This window comes from Rhinolophus sinicus, chromosome 13 (assembly GCF_057876585.1).
Source record: "Rhinolophus sinicus isolate RSI-liver-muscle chromosome 13, RSI-T2T, whole genome shotgun sequence".
Lineage (NCBI taxonomy): Eukaryota > Metazoa > Chordata > Mammalia > Chiroptera > Rhinolophidae > Rhinolophus > Rhinolophus sinicus.
This window is the reverse complement of record NC_142513.1, coordinates 23240433-23262596: the sequence shown is the minus strand read 5'-3', so window position 1 is coordinate 23262596 and position 22164 is coordinate 23240433. Positions and strand designations below refer to the sequence as shown.

Here is a 22164-nt window from a genome sequence, read left to right as displayed (position 1 = left end):
TCTACAATAGATAATGTCTCACTTCCAGCCCTTCCAGCGGGCCCACTTATTTCAAACATTTCTCAATTCCAGTATAACAGAAGAATCCACATTTTTGGGTTTCAAGTTGTAAAAGTATTTGACTTGCCTTTAAGCCAGTCTCAAGAATGTTCTGTATCAATAAGTGGGTGAATTCTTTTGCTGAGAAAAGGAAAAAAAAGGAAGAACTGTTTTAGAATCAGAATAACATCAAAGAAAATATTGTCAGAGCATATCATTAACCATTTAATGATATACGTGCATGTTTTTTAAAAACTGCAACTCTTTGGAAACTAGAAAGGATACGTAACAGTTGTTCAGAGTTTACCTTCAAATTGGGACAAGAATAATTCTGTTAAATTGGCTTCACAAATTTGTATAGCTTCAGCAATACGATTTTAAGTAATTTTTCACTTTTACGTGTAGAGTTGAAGACCCCAAGTGTCTCTTTAAAGTGAATGTTATGTTGGAGAAGTAGAGACTGGTATAAGGACAGATCTTGGAATGATGGCAAATGAGCCAAGTCTTGGTTTGAATTACTACAAATGAGGATGAGAAATTGCCTTCCATCGGTAGTGTTTCATGGCTCAAATGTTGCATTTTCTTTAACAGCAATTGTACCAGACGTTAACAGACTATGATATTCGATTTTACATGTATGAGATTCTGAAGGTAAGGGAACCTTGAATACTAAATATCTTTAGGTTCGTCTTCCCTTGTTAAATAATCCAAATGGCTGTATAATATGTTGAAAGAAGGGGCCTCTTCATCTATCTAAGTTTTTAATAAGTTGCTAGCATCAGAATTCTTCTGCTAATGTAAGGGTTATGAGGTAGGGGTTAGTAAGAATAATTTAGAATGCTTTGGAAAGGATATTTAGAAGAGGGCTGAGACCCCTTAAATATTTGTAATCTCTATTTTACTCCTATAAAAGTTAACAATTAAGTTGTCTAAACTTGTAAAAATAAGCTCCTGATGTCTTGGCTTCTGGTATACTTTATTTCACTTAAAGTTGAACACATAAAACATTAAACTGAGTTGTCAAAGGGTCATTGTCCTAAGGATTATGTAAATCTCTGCTTAGAGATTGCTAATTTAGAGTGGACTTTGATTTCTAAAGTGGAATCACCAAATATCTTGCTCCTGGTAGTCACAAGGTCAGCTTTATAGATGAGAAAATTGCTAAGAATTGGCTCAAGTTTCTCACTAACTGAGGGTTGGGTGAAAGCCTGCATTTGAACCTTAGAAGTACCCTGAAGAGACTACGCCAGCAGAGATATTTGATCTTTCCATTGGCGTATGTAGTCTGTGGCAAGCAGGACTTTACAGACTTAAGGATATGCTTGCCTAGCCCTGGGAACCATAGGAACCCAAGTTGCCCTTTGGGAAGGACAAGAATTTGGCCTGTGACATCAGCTGACTTAAAGGCTGGGATTAGCAAACCCCAAAGGTCGTGCCATTCAGTTCACCTTAGTTTGAGATTGAACATGGTTTTTAAATTGGATTTGATGTCATAAATCAGAAGTTGGCAAACTTTCTTATAGGGATAAACAGTAAAATTTCTGGCTTTGTGGGCAGTAGGGTCTTTCTCACTACTCAGCTCTGCTGTTGTAATATGAAAGCAGCCACAGCATGCAGACAAATAGGTGTGGCTGTGTTCCAATAAAACATTCACAGAAGCAGGCAACAGGCCATATTTTCTCCTTTTTTTCTTCTTCTTCCCCTAATAGTTTCAGGTGTACAAAACAATGTAATATAGTTAGACATTTATACCCCTCACAAAGTGATAGCCCCCCTCCCCCAATCTCCTACCCCTCTAACATCGTATATAGCATTACAGTTCCACTGACTCTATTCCTTATGCTGTACTCCACATCCTGTGACTATATACATATATAAAATTATAGTTCACGTTCATTATTCAGCTTCAGATGTACGCTGCAGTTGTCAGGCTGTATTTTCTCCTTTTGAGGAGGCTGTTTGTGCAAATAATCCAGGCTTTGGGTAAGGAGGAGAAAATGGAAGTGATGCAGTTGGTGTATGCTTTTGTGTCTTTTTGAACAGAAAGGATGTTGAAACAACTGCAAGAACAGAACTTGAAGTTCAGAGGCCATGAGTTAGACTGTGGGATCTTGAACAAGGCTCTGATGAATAGCTGTGGGAGTGATTGTCCTAACATTGACTCCTAGGGGTGTTGTGAAGCTAGAAGGAAAACTATGGAGGAAAAAGTAAAGGACTTTAACTAAAAAAGCACTCTTATGCAAGCTTACTCTTTCCTTTCTTACCTATTCCTTTCACAGGCCCTGGATTATTGTCACAGCATGGGAATTATGCACAGAGATGTGAAGCCCCATAATGTCATGATTGATCATGAGCACAGAAAGGTAAGGAGATAATTGGCAAGTCTTTATCATCATGATAGAGTGAACAGCCCCGCATCTGTCACAGTTCCTGGTACCTGTTAGGCACTTGACAAATATTTGATGAATGACTGAATGAACATCAGAATGTTTAAACCATTATTCACTCATATTCCTATGAATACTATCAAGAAGAAAACAGATTAGTGTGGTGGGCAAAACACTTAATTTTGGGCAGGGAACCTGGCTTCTTGTTTTATTTATTGAATAACTAGTATCTTGGAAAACTCCTTTCTCATTTGCCTCCTCTTTCTTACCTGTACAACAAGTATAATGATATTTGCCCTGCATGCCACTACCGTGTTTCCCTGAAAATAAGACCTAGACAGACCATCAGCTCTAATGCTGGTGGTCTGCCTAGGTCTTATTTTCGGGGAAACACAGTAGGTTGTTATGAGAATTAAGTGTGTACAGTTGGAAATGAATGAAATAGTCAAAAAATGCTCATACTTATTCGCAAGTGTCATGAGGCCCCTGAGCTCTACAGGTGCTGTTAATGAGAGCTGTACAGACCACGTGCTTACTTTTTTTTTTAAGGAGGGCGCAGCTTGCAGTGGCCCATGCAGGTACCGAACTGGCAACCTTAGTGTTATTAGCACTGCGCTCTGACCAACCAAGCTAACTGGCTACCCCCTGACCATGTGCTTTTTAACATTTCAGTTTTGTAAGGTTACCAAGCCCACCTTTTGTGGGTAGTAATGGCTCTTTGTTGTAGGCTTTGGGGATGTAGGTGATTTGTTCATTGAACTAATATTTGTTTTAAACACACACTGTGTAATAGGTATTTTTCTAGAGACTGGGAATATATATGAGACAAATAGTAAAAAAAAAATTTTTTAATTAAAGTTTATTGGGGTGACAACTGTTACTAAAGTTATATAGGTTTCAAGTGTACAGTTCTGTAATACAGAACTATATATCATCTATATATCATGTTGTGTGTTCACCACCCAGAGTCAGTTCTCCTTCCATCACCATATATTTGATCCCTTTCACCCTCATCTACCACCCCAAACCCCCTTACCTTCTGGTAACCACTAAACTATTGTCTGTGTCTATGAGTTTCTGTTTCTTCATTTGTTTGTCTTGTTCCTTTGTTGTTTTCAGTTTTATATAGTACATATCAGTGAAATCATATGGTTCATTAAAAATTCTTGTCCATAGGGAACTTGCATTTGGGGGAGGTTGGTGGGCTAGAAAGTTAGACGTGGTATGGAAGAAAAATAAGTCAGGAATAGGGAACAGTGGAGGGTGTTGCAGTTTTAAACAAGGGGAAAAAGGGAAACTTTCATTGGGAAGGTGACATTTTTGTAGAACACTTGAAGAGAATCAGCCCTGCAACCTGTGTCCCAGGTAGAGGATATCGTAGATGCAAAAGCCCTAAGGCATGAATGTGCCTGGCATGTTGGAACAGTGACAAGGTTAGAGCCGGGGTAGAATGAACCGTGTGGGTTGGGGTTGTGGGGAGAAAGGAAATGGGATCAGAAATATAAAGAGAACCAGATCATGTAAAACCTTAAGTATCATCGTCAGGCCTTTTCTCTGAAGATGCAGAGCTTTTGCAGGATTTGAGGAGAAGGTTGGCAAGTTCTCACTTGCATTTTAGAAAGTTTACTATATATCCATTAGAACAGCTAAAAGTAAAAATAGTAATAATACTAAATGCTGGCAAGGATTCAGAGAAAATCTCATACATTATTGGTGGGAATGTAAAGTGGCACAGCCATTTTGGAAAAATGCCAAACAGTTATTTTATAGTTTGTTGGGTTCTTTAAAAGCTATACAAACATATGCTTACCAAACAAGCAGTGGCATTTATCCCAGAGATACAAAAATGTATGTCCATATAAAAACCTATATACGAATACAGCCTTATTTCTGATAGCTCAAAATTGAGAGAAAACAAAAACAAAAAATGTCCTTCAGTGAGTGAATGGTGAATAAAACTGTAATATATCTATAACATGTAGTTTATTACTCAATAGTATGACTCAGCAATAAAAACAAAAAAAACTATTGATGATGCAACAACTTGCATGGATCTCATGCTGAGTGAAAACAATCTCAAAAAAGTTATTGTGCTTAATGATTCCATTTATAATAACATTTTCAAAATGATAGCGTTAGAGAACAGAGGGGTTAGAAAGTGCGGGAAAGGAATAGCACAAGGGACATGTGTGTTGATGGAACAGTTCTGTATCTTCTAGTGGGAGTTACATGAATCAATATGTGATAAAATTACATAGAACTACACATACACACCAACATGTAAAACTGGTGAAAAATAAGGTCGGTCTGAATCGTGCCAATGTCAGTTTCTTGTTTTGATATTGTGCTATAGTTATATAAGCTGTTGCTATTGGGGGAAGCTGGTGACAGGTACACGGAACATCTCCAACTTCTGTGAATTTATCATCATTTTTAAGTCGAAACCTTTTTAAAAGAATCATTCTAGTTGCTGTGTAGAGAATAGAGGACTAGAGTGAAAGCAGGGAGACCAGTTAGGAGAAGGGGCTGTTATAGTAAATCACACACCAGATGGTAGTGTCATGGACCAGGGCAGTAGGAGGGGAGGTGATGATAGTGGTCAGAATGATGGAGAGCCAACAGGATTTGTTGACAGATTAGATGTGGGGAAAGGAAACGACTGCAGAGTGAAAAATTTTGGATTTGAATGACAGGATGAATGGAATGAACCTTTAACTGAGAAGGGGAAGGCTGTGGGAGAAACAGGTTTTGCAGGGAATTACCTTTGAGATGTATGTTAGATGATCACAGAGGGAGAGGTGGGCTGGTAGGGAGGCATGGACTGGGGCGTACAGGAGAGAAACACGGATGTGCTGTGTGTGAAGCCACAAAACCAGAAATAGTCTTCTGGGAATGCTTACTGATTAGAAAGGAAGCCCATGAGCACGTAATATTAAGAGGATGAAGAGAAAGGCTATAAAATATAAAAAAGTTACACTTTCCTACCTTTTGTTATATTTCCCTTTGTTTACTAAAACAAAGAAGACACTGCCTAGTTAACAGTGAACTTAGGGAGACAGAAACAGAGTAGTCAGGCATGAATCAGGCCTGACTGCTCACACGTCAGTGGTTATGCTTTGCATCGTGGGCAAATAAGGTTGCCTCTTGTCCTTGCTAGTCCTTTTACACTTCAGGATACATTTTGGTAAGAACCATCTTCTGTGGCTTTTCTCTTCATTCACTCAGCACATATTTCTCATTTTCCTCCTGTGCACTGGTCATTATGTTGCATTCTAAAAATTACAAAGATGAATAAAACAGCCTCTTGCCATTAAGGAGCTTATAGTTCATATTGAAAAAGAAAGATAGAAAACAAATATAGAATAAAGAGTCTTATGTTCTATTAAAGACGTATATCTGAGCTTCAGGGGGTGCTAAAAGCAGTGGTTGGTTCCACTTGGATAATTAGAAAGACTTCAGTGAAAGGGCTAACTTCAATATCTCAGTGTTCACTAGTAGGAGTCTAGATTGGATAGTGGAGACAGTCTACTCAGATGAGCAGTTTAAGAAATTCGCAGAAGCACAAAATGAGATTGTGTCTTTCTGAATGTCTCACTGGAGCACAGGGATTAATTAGATCATGGAGAACCCTGTATGTCAAGGTAAGTTTGATTTTCATCCTCAATATAGCAGGTAGTCACTGAAGGGATTTCATGGCTGGTATTTTAAAAAGAGTACTCTAAAGGCAATATGGGGCAGTAGCTTGAAAGATACAATTGCTCATGGTTTATTTATTTTTTTTTCTTTCAGCTACGGCTAATAGACTGGGGTTTGGCTGAGTTTTACCATCCTGGCCAAGAATATAATGTCCGAGTTGCTTCCCGATACTTCAAAGGTCCTGAGCTACTTGTAGACTATCAGGTGAGAAGAGAAAGGCAAATGAAATTTCAGTCCTGTGCTTGCTTTGTACATAATTTGCAAAAAATGTCACTTGCGCTTTTGAGTAGGTCATTTATACACATCTATAGCTGTCCTTTTATATAAATGAATCTAAAAGATGAGTCACCTCAGTTTATGTACCATAACTTGTTTTTATTGCCATAATGTGAGTAGAACATGAATAGATCTGCATTTGATCTTAACTAAAGAGAAAGTATACCAGAGATACTTTTTTTAATCAGAAACTCTAGAGCTAGTTTGAGAATTGTAAGCTAGATTTAACCAACCTAAGAAGTACACTAAAAAATGTTCTCTTACGATTTTCCTAAACTGTATTCTATTAGGTTGGTGCAAAAGTAATTGCGGTTTAAAAGGTTAAAAATAATTGCAAAAAGTGCAATTACTTTTGCATTAACCTAATACCGATAAAGACCTTCCCCTTACTAAAAAAGAAAAAAAGTCCTGTTTCTCCTCACAGAAACAAAATCCTTGGGAGTACCTTGTCCTCCCAGGTGTTATTATCAGACACCTTAAAAAGTTCAGACTCTGTCCTAGAAATTCCTTTCCTGGGATTTTGAGGCTATAAAACCCTGAGCTCAAACATTTTATGCATAAAAATATTCTTAACGTTATTTATAATGGTGAAAAACGAAACATTATCCTATTATGGGGAATTAAAAGTTAAATTCTGAAACATTTATGCAATAAAATAATGCTACAGATTAAAAAGTTTCCATAGGCTAACAGTTTGGGATGTTCTTATGTAAGTGAAAAAAATAGTATGCACAGATTGTGTTAAAACTGGGGGGAAATGCATAGAAGAAAAGATGAAAAGAAGTACATGAAGATGTTATGGGGGGTTGGACTTTTCAGTGGAGTGATTTTTTTCCCTTTTTTTAAATTAAGAGCAATTTTTAATTTTGAAAACTGACATTTTCTTCACTTTCATGCAGATGTACGATTATAGTTTGGACATGTGGAGCTTGGGTTGTATGCTGGCAAGTATGATTTTCCGGAAGGAGCCATTTTTCCATGGACATGACAATTATGATCAGGTGATATATTTTGTTCCTGTTTTGGGAGTTGCTGATCTAACCTAGAGATGGCCAAATCTGGCTACTCCTTGGAAACTGCTAAAACACAGGTGCCCGGCCACCACCTAAGACCTATTCAGAATCTCTGAGAGTGGGGCCCTACACTAATTTTCAATTCATGGCTTATTCAGCCAACCCAATATTGATCCTCAAATTGGTGTTTTGGGAGCTATCAGTTTAGCCTTTTGAAATTGCAGTTTTTCCCCTAGTCTTTTTGATTTGTATTGTTTGTTTTATTGTAAAATAGGACAGACATTACCTTAGAATTTCCTAACATGAGCTTTCATTAGAGTTGGGGATGTTTTCTCCGTCATGTTGGTTTATATGTGGTATTTCTGTGCTCTTTTTGTCTCTATATGGATTGAGTTGGTGTCTGTCAATAGAAATATAGATGGTGTTTTTAATACTAGCTCCACTTCCCCTTGAAGATCAGTTAAAATCAGTATATCAGGTGCCATACAGGGCTGGGGAATACAGACAAAAGGGAAAGACTAGTCCCTCCTCTGATAGTTCATAGTCTGTCTAGTAAGGGAATCAAACATATAAGGAAATAACTTACAGTTATAAATGTCAGTGTAGAAGTGAAGACGGTACAGAAGGCAGTCGTGGGAGTGAGTGGTCTGAGTATACGATGAGAGCCTCCAAAAAAAGTGACATCTTCAGCTGGGCTGTGAGGGGGAAAACACAGGACTTAATCAGGGAGACATTTCAAGGGGAAGGAACCAGGTTATAAAGTGGTTTGTTTTTTCTTTTTGGCACCTTCACATTGAGTAATAATTTAGGGAGTTTTATGTGGAAATCCATTCGTGCCATGCACAGAAATTTGAAGTAAATTGAAATGTAGCATTCATACCTGAAGCCATGAGGAACCCTTCCTGTTAATTCAATCATGGTTAATTGTCGATTTAATCATGTAATGGGCTTGTCGTGTGGATTTTTGTCTTTCTTCAATCCTAGTTGGTGAGGATAGCCAAGGTTCTGGGGACAGAAGATTTATATGACTATATTGACAAATACAACATTGAATTAGATCCACGTTTCAATGATATCTTGGGCAGGTAAGTCGTTAAAAAAAAATCTATGCATCCCTGCCTTAAGCACTTTGGGTATAAACTGACACTTTGGATCCTCAAAATAGTTATGTTCTCTTTGCCAACACTGCTGAGGTGGCAGTGGTCCAGTGCTATAGGATGTGGCCTGAGCAGGCCTGTGATCAAAGTACGGGCTCGAAGGGCCATTTTCCCAGATTCGCCAGCAGGAGGCTGCATGTGGAGATGACAGAGGATTCCTGTAAAATGAATGCAATGTAGATTCTAGTAAAAGGGTTGCAGTTGAGTCAGACATCCAAATCTCTTGATTTAGCTTCTCCAAAAGACAAAAATCCTCTTCAAAGAGAAAGAAATAATAGTAGAAAATGCATGCTTCAAGACTGATGTGCAGATGACAGACTCTGAAAATAGTGACCAGACACAGTACTAATTCACCGCTTAGCAGGAGGTGAACTTGCCTGATGCAAAGGCGTTTTGCTGGCCGGGTGGCAGACATCACAAGAATGTGTGTGGGGATGGGAAAGAGGCCTGGTTAGCTCAGCCACCTGACCCTCCCTGCTGTGCAGAAGCATTCAGTCCTGTAAAATAACCTGAATCGTGTTTCATAAAATTGTCAGGACCCGGATTTCTCTTTTCTGCAACACTGCTCTTTCCAATCTCGGGTTAGCTTTGTTGTCTCCCCAGTGGCAGAGTGGATAAGACTACTCTCTTGAGTTTTTATCTCTCTCTGCTACTGACTGGACTTCTCTGCCCCTTGGTTCATTTCTCATTCCCGCTTTTGGCTCTGTAGACACTCCCGTAAGCGATGGGAACGCTTTGTTCATAGTGAAAACCAGCACCTTGTCAGCCCCGAGGCCTTGGATTTCCTGGACAAACTGCTGCGGTATGACCACCAATCACGGCTCACTGCGAGAGAGGCCATGGAGCACCCCTACTTCTGTGAGTCCCACTGTCCGATCCACAGAACCTGCACAGGCCCGCCCAGCAGACTGTCCAGGGCAGGGGTGATGGAATATGTGCTGTGAAGAAAGCTCTGGGCCTACAGTCCTACAGAACCGAGCTGGAATCCCAGCTCCACTTAGCTTGCGGCAAAGTTACTTCACCTATGATGAGTCTTGGTTTCTTCAAATGGGGACAATGATGGCAACTGTCTTGCAGAATTGTTGGAAGGATTCTTGTCTAACAGAGTACCTGCCACATGATCACTCCTAAATAAACTGCTTTTCCTACTGTGGGTGACACTTCTCAGTGGTTAGTCTGGAGTGCTTGGATTGTAACAAGCAGCCCTATATCTGTCCTATTTTTGGTAATCGTTTATTGGAGAGAGCCAAGGAGCCTTGAAAATCTTACTGTATGAACGCCTTGACCTAGGTTTGTGAGTACAGCTAATTGCTGTCGGGTGAAGATGTCACTTAGACCCACCCCACCCTCACTATGATGTCAGCTTCAACATTGGATTGTCCCTTGGGGACTGATGGGGTGGTTCTGTAGTGACTCGATCCTACTCTTGCCCAGTCTTCTGTACCTGAATCAGACTGACAGGCTGAGATGGAGAGTGCAATCTGTGCTCGTAGCACTCATTTGCACAAACCTCTAGTTTTGGCATCTTTGGCACCATGCTTGAGTAGCTGAGTTGGGGACTGCAGAAGACCAGTTCACTCCGATAACGTCACTGTGCAGGCCAAGTTAGATTGTATTGTCTCATTAAGCCCTAAGGGGATCAGTTTTGTTTTAAATTAGCTCTACGATGGATAATTAGCTCATCTTCCTGCCATTTAGTTTAAGATGTCGCCTTTACCACAGTTTGACAGGAAAGATAATTCTATTTTCTATTACTTGTTTAATTCATGGTGAAGGCAGTTGCCACCTTAAGTTCTTCTGGGAATAATAGGCAGTATAAATAAAATGCAAAGAATGAGGGTGACTGCTTTAAGACCATTAGTTTAATCGTTAGACGTAACAGAAGCAAACCTTTTTGTCTCTTTCTAGACACTGTTGTGAAGGACCAGGCCCGAATGGGCTCATCTAGCATGCCAGGGGGCAGTACGCCTGTCAGCAGCGCCAATATGATGTCAGGTCAGTTCACTGGGAAATTTCTTTGTTAAAAAAAAAAAAAAAGGTAGACGTCAATTATTCTTCCTAGTTTTGGTCCCTGTTTGTGGCCTGATTTCTTGTGGACTATGTCCTCTCTGTAATGATCACCTTATTGACATGGTGACTTGTGTGGCTCTTTCCACCAGGTTTCAGGATGCTTTTGACACCTGGTATACTTCAGTGACACTGCCCTGAATAGGGTATCAACAGGCTATTCTAAGCTAGTGTCCCAAACATTTCTCAGAGGGACTTGAAAGTCCAACAAGCCATGAAGAATAAAAAGAGATCCTTTCATCTCACAGTTTAGGGCGGTAATATTTGACATGGTCCTGTGTCAACAAGATTAAGAAATTGAGAGTAGAGGTGAGATTTGTACATGGATGTATATGTATAAGAATGATTCTTTGATTTTTTTTTTTTTTTGCCAGAGCAACTACAATGTGCCTAGTAAATTGTAAAGGTCTATATGAAATTATTTTTCATTATTGTTGAGTCACTGTGATTTAGAGTGAGTTTTTGTACAGAGTACACAATTTTCAAAAGAAGCTATAGGCCCATCTTCTAAGAATTATACATGCAGGCAACATCCACATGGGTACACTTGTGGTAATGACGGCATTTACTCAGACACCTTCAGATAATTGCTGTTGTCCCAATTCTTTCTTAAAGAACTAGCGCCTTCTAGACTTTACCCTCTGGGTACCTTTCCTATGTGCAGAATGCTGTATATTCAAGGTTACTCGTCATAGCCTTATTTGTAATAGCAAAACATCGAGATCAGCTCTCAGTAGGGAACTGGTTAAATGATTTATGGGACATCCATTCAGTAGAATGTGTACAGTCAGAGAAAAGAATGTGAAATAAGCAAGATGCAGAAGCATGTTGAAGACTAGGGGTGGGCAAAAGTATATAATCACATTCTTATATATGATTCTTATATGACGATTCTGGTAAAATTTTATTCATGTATGTGCATAAAATAGTTCTGGAAGGATACACCCCAGAAATGGTGCCGTAAGTTGGCCAAGCAATAGAGCAAGGGAGATTTATCACTGTATACTCTTGAACCTTTTGTATTTTGAGCCACGTAAATATATTGCCTGTTCAAAATACATATATAACATTTTGAAAATTGAATAATTGTCTGATTAAGGGCAATTAACAGGTAGTTCTGGTCATTGGATGGAAGAAACCAAATGGAAATAAATTCTAAAACACTACTTCAGCTTGGAGATGGGAAATGCTCCTTTCTCCACTGAAAATGACTTTTAGTGATTTTGAAATTTGAATGGCTTGTGGTGTAAGAGTATATGAGCTTTGACTCCAGCCATCAGTATGGGAGTGACTTTGCTGTTCAGTGTGGGAGTGACTAGCCACATGTGGTATTTAAATTCATGAAAATCTAATAAAACTTAAAAATCAGTTCCATAGTTTCACTAGCCAGAGGCCGCCACGTGAGCGCAGAGTACAGAGCACCAAGTTTGGACGGACGGTGCTGCACTAGATGGGCGGGTGTGGGTTGGGACCCTGGCATAGCTGCCACTTACTCGCTGTGTACTTGGACAAACTGCTTAAACTCTCCAAGCATAATTTCTTTTTACCTGTCTCCTACATTTATTAGAACTTGTCATTTTAATTTGTGAGTACTTAATTTGAAATTGGTTTAATTTATAAAAATCTGGCTAAGGAGATGCCTTCGATAAAAAGAATTACTGTGTCACCTTTGAGGTAGGTCCTATGAGAAACTGGTGACTGAGATTTCCGTGCTTGGTATCTGGCTCACTGTCGGCTGTTGTCTTTCAGGGATTTCTTCAGTGCCAACCCCTTCACCCCTTGGACCTCTGGCAGGCTCACCAGTGATTGCTGCTGCCAACCCCCTCGGGATGCCTGTTCCGGCTGCCGCCGGCGCTCAACAGTAATGGCCCCTTCTGCCTCCTGATGCCTGAGCAGAGGTGGGGGAGTCTACTCTCTCCTTGATGCAGCTTGCGCCTGGCGGGGAGGGGTGAAATACTTAAGAAGCACCGTGTCTGAACCGTTGCTTGTGGATTTATAGTAGTTCAGTCATAAAAAAAAAAAAATTATAATAGGCTGATTTTCTTTTTCTTCTTTTTTCTTTTTTTTTTTTTTTTAACTCAAACTTTTCATAACTCAGGGGATTCCCTGAAAAATTACCTGCAGGTGGAATATTTCACGGACACATTTTTTTCCTCCCTTTCCAAATTCAATTTCTCATCACTAAAGAACAAAGATAAACCAGCCTCAATCCCAGCTGCTGCGTTTGGGTGGAATCTCTTCCCACGCCCACCATCACTCCCTCACCATCCCACACGATGGGGATTTGTATCATGCTGTTCTCCAGAGATTACAAAAATGTAGCTTCTTGAAGGGAGGTGGGAAGGAAGGAAGAAGGGAGGACCCAATCTGTAAGAGCGTCATGCTGGTCACTCGCATCACTTTACTCCAAAAGTGCTCCAGTGGGGCTGTCCTGGTGAATCTAGTGGGGATATGTCTTAGTGACATGGAGATGCTGAAAAGCTACCCAAAGTGCAGACAGGTCCAGAAAACTTCTGTTCAGTATGAATCATGTCTTACTGACCTAACCCGAAATCCAGCTCACTTAGAAGTTTAGTTTCCATTTAGTTTAAAATTTTAATAACCTTCCCTCCCAGGCTCCTTACCTTGGTCCTGTCCCCTTTCATCTCCCATCACACTCTGTAGTTGGTAGGAGGGGGAAGGCAAAACCTTTTTCAGCTTTCTTTGACTTGGCCATTTTGAATTTAGTTAGTTACTGGGTATAACTTATTGCTTTTTACAAAAGAATACGTTGTATAGGTTTTATGCTGGCAACTCTTTAAGAGCTAATGGGAGATGTGGCCACAGTGTTTCGTTTTAAGCTTTTACCTTCTTTTCCTCCTACCTTCCCCTTCCCTCACATGTCATCCAGTGAGAAGGACCTGCCCCTCTGTCTTGTAAAGGTATCTGAGAGGTAGGAGCAGAGCCACTGTCTCCAGTGAAACTGAAATGGTAGACCTGTAATTGTGGGAAAACTATAAGCTCTCTTGTTACAGCCCTGCCACCCCTTGCTGTGTGTATATATATAATACTTTGTCCTTCATATGTGAAAGATCCAGTGTTGGAATTCTTTGGTGTAAATAAACGTTTGGTTTTATTTATCAAGGTTAGATTTAAGTTCCCTGTGTAAAGGTCTCGCTGGGTGGGTGTCTCACGTTCACATCTGAGGGGCCTACAGCCCTGTACCATGGAGGCTTCCTAAGGCCCCCATTTTTATACACCCCTCGTTCGACCCATGGTACTGGGCAGGGCAGAGAGGCCTTAAAAAAAGCACCACAAGCCAAAGCGTCTCTGGGGATTAAGGATCCTTTGCCATAAAACTCATTTTGTCTCAGCAGTGCAGGGATTGGGGATGGAAAAGTCACCAGTTTTTGTGTGTTTGTGTATAGTGGGTTTTCCACTGTAATCCAACCACCTAAGTTTATCAGGTGCTTCACTGAGGAAGCCTAGTTTTTTAAGCACAATAGCAAAACCATCAGCTCTGTATTTTCTCCTGTTACTTCATTACAGTAGCTGCTTGTGGGGACTAGGAAAAATTCTTCCAACATGATTTAAGGCCTAAAGTCTTAGTTCCCCATTCTCCTACCTTTATAGATTCATAAGCCTTTCTCACCTGGGCGTCATAGATAAACATAATTATTTGAGGAGTTGAATTTAATGAATTTAACTAACTTTGTAACCAGTCTTAGCTCTAGTAACTTTATCAAGGTGATGGCTTTAGTGAATATAATGGTGAACTTTAGAGGAAGCTGAAGCCTCCTTTTATGCTTCTCAACCATAGGGAAAACATTCTGACGTGTGGCAGGGTGATATTCTTCCTTGTGGCCACTTACAGTGGATATTTATTGTTCTTGACCCTTTTATGCCCCAGAATGCTCTGGAGGTTACCATGTTGACCTTGTGCAGAAGCTAAAAGCACCGGATGTGCCAGAGATGCAATTTGTGATTACGTTTGCACTGGATTGTGATTTGAACAGGACACTTACGACTAATAAATTCTTTCTTTTAAGGTGGGGAGGAGGGTTGTAAATCAAGGCTTCATATCCTGCCCTTGTAGCTCAGAATCTAGGCGTAGCAGAGGCTGATGTGGGGAGCTGCAGACAGCTGGACTTCCTAAAAAGCATCAGACCTTGCAAGAAACTGAAGGTGAATGCAGAGGACTCTGAAAAGCCACCCAAGAGCCTTTAAAAGAAATAGAAGTTTTTAAAATGCTACTTAAGGAGTCACTGCAGAAGCATGGGAAAAAAAGAGACCCAACTGGGTGGGTGGGGGGGGCAAGGGTTTACAGAGTAACAACTTCTGTGTTGTTGTAAATTACCTCATCTGTATACCTTGTATTGGGACACTATTTCTCAGCACTACCTGTGTCTGCATTGATCAGATGGCAGGAAATGGAATGCCAATATAAGACAGTTGTGTTGGCAATTACTCTGAAAGGTTTTTTAAGTATTTTTTAACTTTGTTTGAATTGGCCCCCACCCTTTTTTTTTAAGTTTGAAGTCAGAAGTTCCCCCTCCCCTCCTTGATTTATTGGTTGTAATTGTATTGTAATTGATAATAACTAAAACATAACTGTGCTGGGAAGAAGTTGTGCCATGAAGGTCTTTAATTTTTTTTTTTTTAAATAAAAACATTTAAACAAATGAAATGTCCCTGCAGCCTGAGCAGTATGCTTCTCCAACCGACACCGTGTGGTAGATGGCTTAGTTCTCACCTGCTTTGAATTAATCCTGGGCGGACAGAGATGTGGAGTGGGGTGGCCAAGACAGTCGGGGAGCACTGACATCTGGGACTTGTTGACTTTGAGATGCAGTGACACGAGCGTGATGTTACCAAACAGGATGGCTTTCATTCCTGCCCTGCCACGGGCTTAGCTACTTGGCAAGTGACCTAACTTCTGAATCGGTTGTATCATCTATAAAATGGGGCCACTGCTTCCTTGGGATTGAATGAGAGTAAATGTCAAGTGCATTTGCCCTCTTATGCCCTTGATAAACCTAATTCTCTTGGCCCCCTGGTTTGGAGGATTAGTTCTTGGTCCTGACTTGGCTGGTAATTCATTGTACAATCTCTCCTGTGGCCGTCTCGGGACCTATGTGTGTTCAGTCAGCGGGAGTTGTCTTCTGAGTTCCTTTTCAGCTCTGACATTGATTTTAGAAAGTTTGGGTGGTGGTTAAATGATAAGGTCGGTGGAGACCTTATCAGATGAGGTTTAATGAGCCTTTGGTGAAATTATAAGTGACTGAAGGCTAAGCAGAGTTTGGGTGGTGGTTAAATGATAAGGTCGGTGGACAGCTTGTTCACAGCAGAAAAGACCAGTATTCGGAGAATGGCAATAAGCCCTGTGGGAAGTCAGCCTTGGAGATACCCCCGGCCCTGGAAGCAACTTGGCAAAGTCGGTGACTGGCATGAAGGTATGCTGGTGAGCTTATAGGAACATATTTGGCAGCTTAAATAGAAACTATCAGGAAGGCTGGTAAAAGGTGAAACTGGGTTTCCTTGCTTATCAATGCCAACTGAGTAAATTCTACGAAAGTATATACTTGGAATTGCCATTCTTATTTAATTACAGTTTTTAAAAATTAAAATCCGGAAATGATATTATCCCAAATTTTTAGTTTCCTTTAAATTTTCACTGCATACTATTTTATGGCATCTACGTGATATTAATATTGGGACTTGAGAAGTGGGATTTAGATAAAAGGAACCATTGTGTAATATCTTGTATCTGAAATGTGTGTCTAACTTACATGAACTTTAGTTTCTAACATTTATTCCCACTTTATGCATGAGAGGGATAGGAAGATGAAGTTGTTGAGTGGGCCTGTCAGAGACAGGAATATATTTTGTAAAATTAGATCTTCAGGATATGGCTAATTACTATAGCCCTAAAGTAGAGAAAATTGGACATTGGTTGACATACTTGGGAATTGTACTTTTTTCTCAGTCTTTAAATTTCATCTTGTTTCACCTGTTGTCAAGTGTGCTTATAATTAAAACTGACAGTTTGAGCATCTCTTGAAAAATCTAGTTTTGTCACCATTGCCTACAGATTCCCACCAGCAAATTCTCTCCCAAGATTAGAATTGGGTTTTAGTAGTTGTTTAATCATTAGTCTTCGCCGGCCTCCCTGCTGGTCATTCCTCCTCCCTTGTACCTCAGCTTTGGGGACTGTGGCTGCTCGTGGGTGACATGCATGCTAGAGAGGCTGTCTTCCCAGGGCCTTGTCCTGCTTAAAGAAAAAGCCAAAAGGCTTTGAAGTAAACTGCTCCCCAGTTCCCTCCTCAAAATGGGAGAAACCTTGATCTTAGCTGATGCTCCACCGTATCTAAAGTCACCGTGGCTCCTTGCTTCCCCCACTGCCATCACTAACTACCCTCTTGCCCTTTTTTCTAAATACCTGAACTTTGTAGTGTGAATTTGTTTTGTTGGTCTCTCCCCCCACCTGTGTGTAAACTCCCTGCTGAGTTTATATATTTTACTAATCTGTGCATCCTTATAAAAACCTTTTTTTTTTTAAGTAGGCCAGTATCCCTCGGGATTGAAAATTGAATGGAGTAGCACGAGGACAATGCTTAGCACCACACCAGATTCATAATAGATGCTTGACAAATGGTAATTTTATCCTTCACTCCCATTTCCACCGTCCCCCTCCCCACCACACAATAAGTTAATGGAAGTATTGTTGCATAAAGAGCATCTCAAGATCATAAGAACTTTGCCCTTAGGTTTACAACTGTAATTACAAGCCACAAGCCCCCAGACTGAATTAGCATGCTAAGAAAATGTTTGTTTAATGAGTTTTTGGTGAAATTATAAGTGACTGAAGGCTAAGCAATGATCCTGACCAATTTAGTGTAGACCGAGATGCTAAAATATCTCTGCTTTCCACCACTTGTATATAATACGAAATGCAGACTATTCTCCAAGTAGAACAGACGTATAGAGGGTGTCACAAGAGGAATCTGTTCCTGGAGTCAGTCCTAATACAGACAAGTACTTTCTAGATTTTATAACCTTACTATGACTCTGTGCTAAATTTAACCATTTCAGAGAAGCAACCTGTTAAAACTGCAATGTCCTGGTATTCTAATCAGAGGTCTGTCTGGCTATCTGGTTTTGATCAGTTACTTCACCTCTTTGAATCTTCATAAGTGACTTAAATTATTGTAAAACATGTTAGATATGTACCAAGTTATAAAGAAGTTGTAACACACTCTTGAACCTACTGCCCAAGTTAAATCTACCAATACAGATGAAGCCCCTTTGTCCTTTCCTGATCATGTCCTCTTCTGTTCCTCCCTGCCACAGAGGTCCTCACATTTCATCTTAAAATTGGGGTGTAAACACCTGTTCTGTAGGATGGTTGTTCAGATTAGATGATAAATATTTGGAAAATACCCATCAAAGTGTCTGACATATAGTAGAGTTAGACTAAATGTTCATTTCCACTCTGAATTGTGCAGTGCAAATTATGTGCAGAAAAAGGTCACAGCTACCAGGATGCTATCGATTTGTACATTTAGTCTTACAATTTTACAGTAGATGGCAGTCAAGTGTCTCGTTCTAGAAGGAAAAAAAAATCCATGCATTAAATATGACAGGTTTTGGGACGGCTGGTTAGCTCAGCTGGTTAGAGTGTGGTGTACTTAGCAACGAGGTTGCCGGTTCGATCCCCACATGGGCCACTGAGCTGCATCCTCCACAACTAGATGGAAACAATTACTTGACTTGGAGCTGATGGGTCCTGGAAAAACACATATACATACATACGTACATACATACATACATACATACATAGTTTTTAAAAAATGATAGGTTTTCAACAGATGCAACTTTCTAATTTATATTGCCCTGTTCCCACTCCCACTTTCCCTCTAAGATCTTATCACTGTCTCCTCTAAATTTTTAATTTCTCTACTAAAAGCCAACAACTTTTGCACTGTAGCAAATTACAATCTGGGTTTGCCTTCCTGTAGCCATAATTACCAGGGATTCTTAGTGGCCTCCATGTAAGAAGCTCTCCCCCAGGTTCCTCCAGATGGGAGTTTATAGGATGGCTAATCTGTTTCCTGGGGAAATTCCTGAGGGCATTGGGTATTTCTGAGTCAGCTTCATTCTTGCATCACCTGTTTGGCAGCATTTTCTTGGCTCCTCTAATGAGAAAGGAAAAACAGTAGCATTTGGTAAGTGGTTTCCAGATCCCACCCTATGAGTCAGAGTCAAACGTTTGTAGACTTCATCTAGAAAGGCAGGACCTTATTCTGTGTTGAGCAGTTCTAGTAACTCCACAGTGAACATCCTATGAAGAAGTCCAGATACCCACTGCTCTCCACACTCTGGTGTATACCTCTCATTCTGTTCACTCAGCTTCATCTTCTCAGACCAGGGTTCCTTATGCATTCACCTTCTTGAATGGTCTTTTCAAAGTTAATTTGTTTATATAAGATGCCCTTCAACAAACATTCATTGGTGTCTACGAGCCTGGTCCTATGTTAAAAACACTGGAGATAGAGATGAGACACATGACACATGAGGGGAAATGTGTTCTTTTCAAATAGAAAAGCAGGAAACAACTGTGTATATGAGATCATTTCAACTGTGTAAAAAAATTAAGTTCCTCAGGAAAAAATCAGATTGCCAGTCAACATGGTAGGCTGATCTAACTAATGTCGGTATGTACCTCCTGCTCCAAACGTGAGGATGCTGACTAACAATTTACTTTTAAATAGCCAGTTTCCAAGAAAATAATGTCAGTTCCCAGGTGGCAGAAAGGAAGACAATTCATCCTGAAGGTAAGTGGATACTGAAGTCACAGTGGATATGGATGGGCCTTAGGGGCTAGGGTTTGAATGACCCCGGGGAGATAGGAGACAACCTCAGGACCATACCTGTAGTTGTCTGGGAGTTGAGATTAAGCTAGATGTCACAGAAAAACTCAATAGGAAGAAAGGCCTGAACTTGGGGCGGGGAAAATGGTCAGGGAAGCCTTCCCCGTGGAGGGGCTGATAGTGCTGGTTGGGAAGAAGCCTGATCTTAGCAACTTTGAGCTGTCAGGGCCAGCACCTGAGATCAGAACCCATGTCTTCTGGCTCAGTTCTGCTTCCTGGACTGTCTTTGTATAGCTGTGCTTCCAGGAATCTATTCAGCTTTCTAGCCAGTCATTATAGTTCAACTTTTTCTTTCACTTTTGTTCTCTGGTCCTTTCAACAAAAAGATTTATCTTCACACAGATCTTTAGGTCAACTAATAGTTTAACCGATCTAAACTGGGTTCAGCCAAGCACCTCTTCTCCAGGTTGAGGATTGGCTGGGCTAGACTTCTAGGGCTGGGAAACTGTTGATTGGACTCAGGTTTGCTCCATATGGCTCCTCTGGGTCCCATGCTGAAGTCACAACAGGCACCCAGGGCATGTCTCATGGTGGATTGCTGGAGAACAAGAGGCCACACAAATGAAGTCATACAAACAAATATTTGAAGAAATAAAGGTTAGGAATTTTCCAAAATGGAAAACACACCATGCCACAGATCCAAGAAGCTCAAAGAACACAAAGCAGAATAAATTATCCACACAACTAGGCATATCATATTCAAAAGGCTAAAAGAAAAAAATCTTACAGGTAGGCCAGAGAATAAAGTGACACATTACAGAGGAAGCTAAGAATTACCAGAAATCATGCAAGCTAGAAGACAATGGAGTGACTTCAGTGCTGGGGGAAAAAAACTGTCAACCCAGAATCCTGTACCTAGTGAAAATATCTTTCAAAGTGAAGGAGAAATAAAATCTCAGACAGAAAAACTGAAGTACATTGCCAGAAGACTTACAAGAAATGTTAAAAGAAGTTCTTCAGGCAGAAGGATTATGGTACCAAACAGAAATTCAGATCACAACAAAAGAATACTGGAGGGGCGGCAGGATGGCTCAGTTGGTTAGAGCGCGAGCTCTTAACAAGGTTGCATGTTCAACTCCTGCATGGGATGGGGGGCTGCGCCCCCTGCAACTAAAGATTGAGAACGGCAATTGGACTTGGAGCTGAACTGCGCCCTCTGGAACTAGATTGAAGGACAATGACTTGGAGCTGATGAGCCCTGGAGAAACACTGTTCCCCAATATTCCCCAATAAAAAAAAATTTAAAAATGAATACTGGAAATGGAATAAATGAAGAAAAAAATTTTAATTACCTTAAAAAATAACAATTCAGTTTTGTGGGTTATGATCTCTATTGCAACCACTCAACTCTACTGTTGTAGAATGAAAGCAGTCTTAGACGATAGGTAAATGAGAGTATGGCTTTGTGTCAATAAAACTTTATGGAGTGAAATTAGAATTACAATTTCTATGTGCCACTAATCTACTTTTGATTTTTTCCCCAATCATTTAAAATTGTAAAAACCATTCTTAGCTGATGGGCCATACAAAATCAGACATCAGGCTGGTTTTGGCTTGTGAATGGGCCATCCTTTGCTAATGCCTGGTCTAGAGCAAAAATATTAGCAGTGAGTTGTGTATTTATAGCATATGGGTAAATGAACTGTATAATCATATAATGAAATGTGAGCAATAAACAGAATTGTTACATGTAACAACATGGATTAATCTTAAAATTGTACCGACTGAAAGCTATTCTAAAAAGACTACATACTGTATGATTCTATCCATATAAAGTTCTAGAAAGTACAAGCTAGCGACAAAATGCAGTCACATCGTTGTCTGCAAGTGTTGGGTGAGGCAAGCAGTGAGAGAAGGGGGAAGAGAAGGAATTTAAGAATAAAGTGTATGACAGCATGAATAACAGAAGGAAGGAAATGGGAATCTTTTGTAAGGTCTTGAGACTTAACTATGTATGAAGCAGTGTATTGTTTGAAGGCAAACTGGTTAATTAAAGATGGTGTGTTGTAAATTTGAGAGCAATCAATCTCTTCCACCTCTTTCCCACTCAGTCCCAGGGTTTTGGACAGAATTCCACCCCTGGCTCAATGGTGGAGCATAAGACTCAGGCCTAACCAGTCAGCACATGGTGGCCTCTGACTGGTTCACGCTTAGGCAGGTGACAGAGTCAGCCAGTGAGACATGTAAAGACTTTTCTTGGAAATGCTGGGGGCAAAGACTATTCAGCTGTATTTCACAGGGTCAGATATAAAAAGTCTGGGGAGACCTGGAGCTGTCAGTGTCATGTTATGACTCTAAGGCCTGTGGGAGAATTCAGTCAACATGAAGAGGTGGGCAGCTGAGAGGGGATGAAGACGGGCAAGAGCTTTTCAGTTATGTGAGCCAATAAATCTTTCAGCTTCTTTGGGGTGAGATTTCCAGTCACTTGCTGTGTAACAAAATACCACAAATTTGATTGTCTCAGTTTCTGCGGTTCAGGTATCCCAAGTGTGGGTTAGCCAGGTCCTTTGCTCAAGGTCTCACCAGGCTAAAATCAAGTTGTCAGCCACGGCTGTGATCTCAACTGAAGTTCCGTGTCCTCTTCTAAGCTTACTGTTGGCCCAATTCAGTTCCTTTTGGT

General features: G+C 40.4%; 1 protein-coding gene across 1 annotated transcript in view; it reads left to right on the top strand.

Moving 5' to 3' along the window:
* The window catches only part of CSNK2A1 (casein kinase 2 alpha 1), a 46779-nt gene extending 33016 nt beyond the window's left edge, over window positions 1-13763 (top strand). Inside the window, exons 6-13 of the mRNA XM_019755194.3 lie at window positions 631-690; window positions 2319-2402; window positions 6216-6326; window positions 7298-7399; window positions 8396-8496; window positions 9278-9426; window positions 10477-10563; window positions 12385-13763. Of these exons, the coding sequence (XP_019610753.1) occupies window positions 631-690; window positions 2319-2402; window positions 6216-6326; window positions 7298-7399; window positions 8396-8496; window positions 9278-9426; window positions 10477-10563; window positions 12385-12500 (810 nt within the window). The 3' untranslated portion in view covers window positions 12501-13763. The remainder of the gene's footprint in view (window positions 1-630; window positions 691-2318; window positions 2403-6215; window positions 6327-7297; window positions 7400-8395; window positions 8497-9277; window positions 9427-10476; window positions 10564-12384) is intronic.
* The last annotated feature ends 8401 nt before the right edge of the window (window positions 13764-22164 follow it).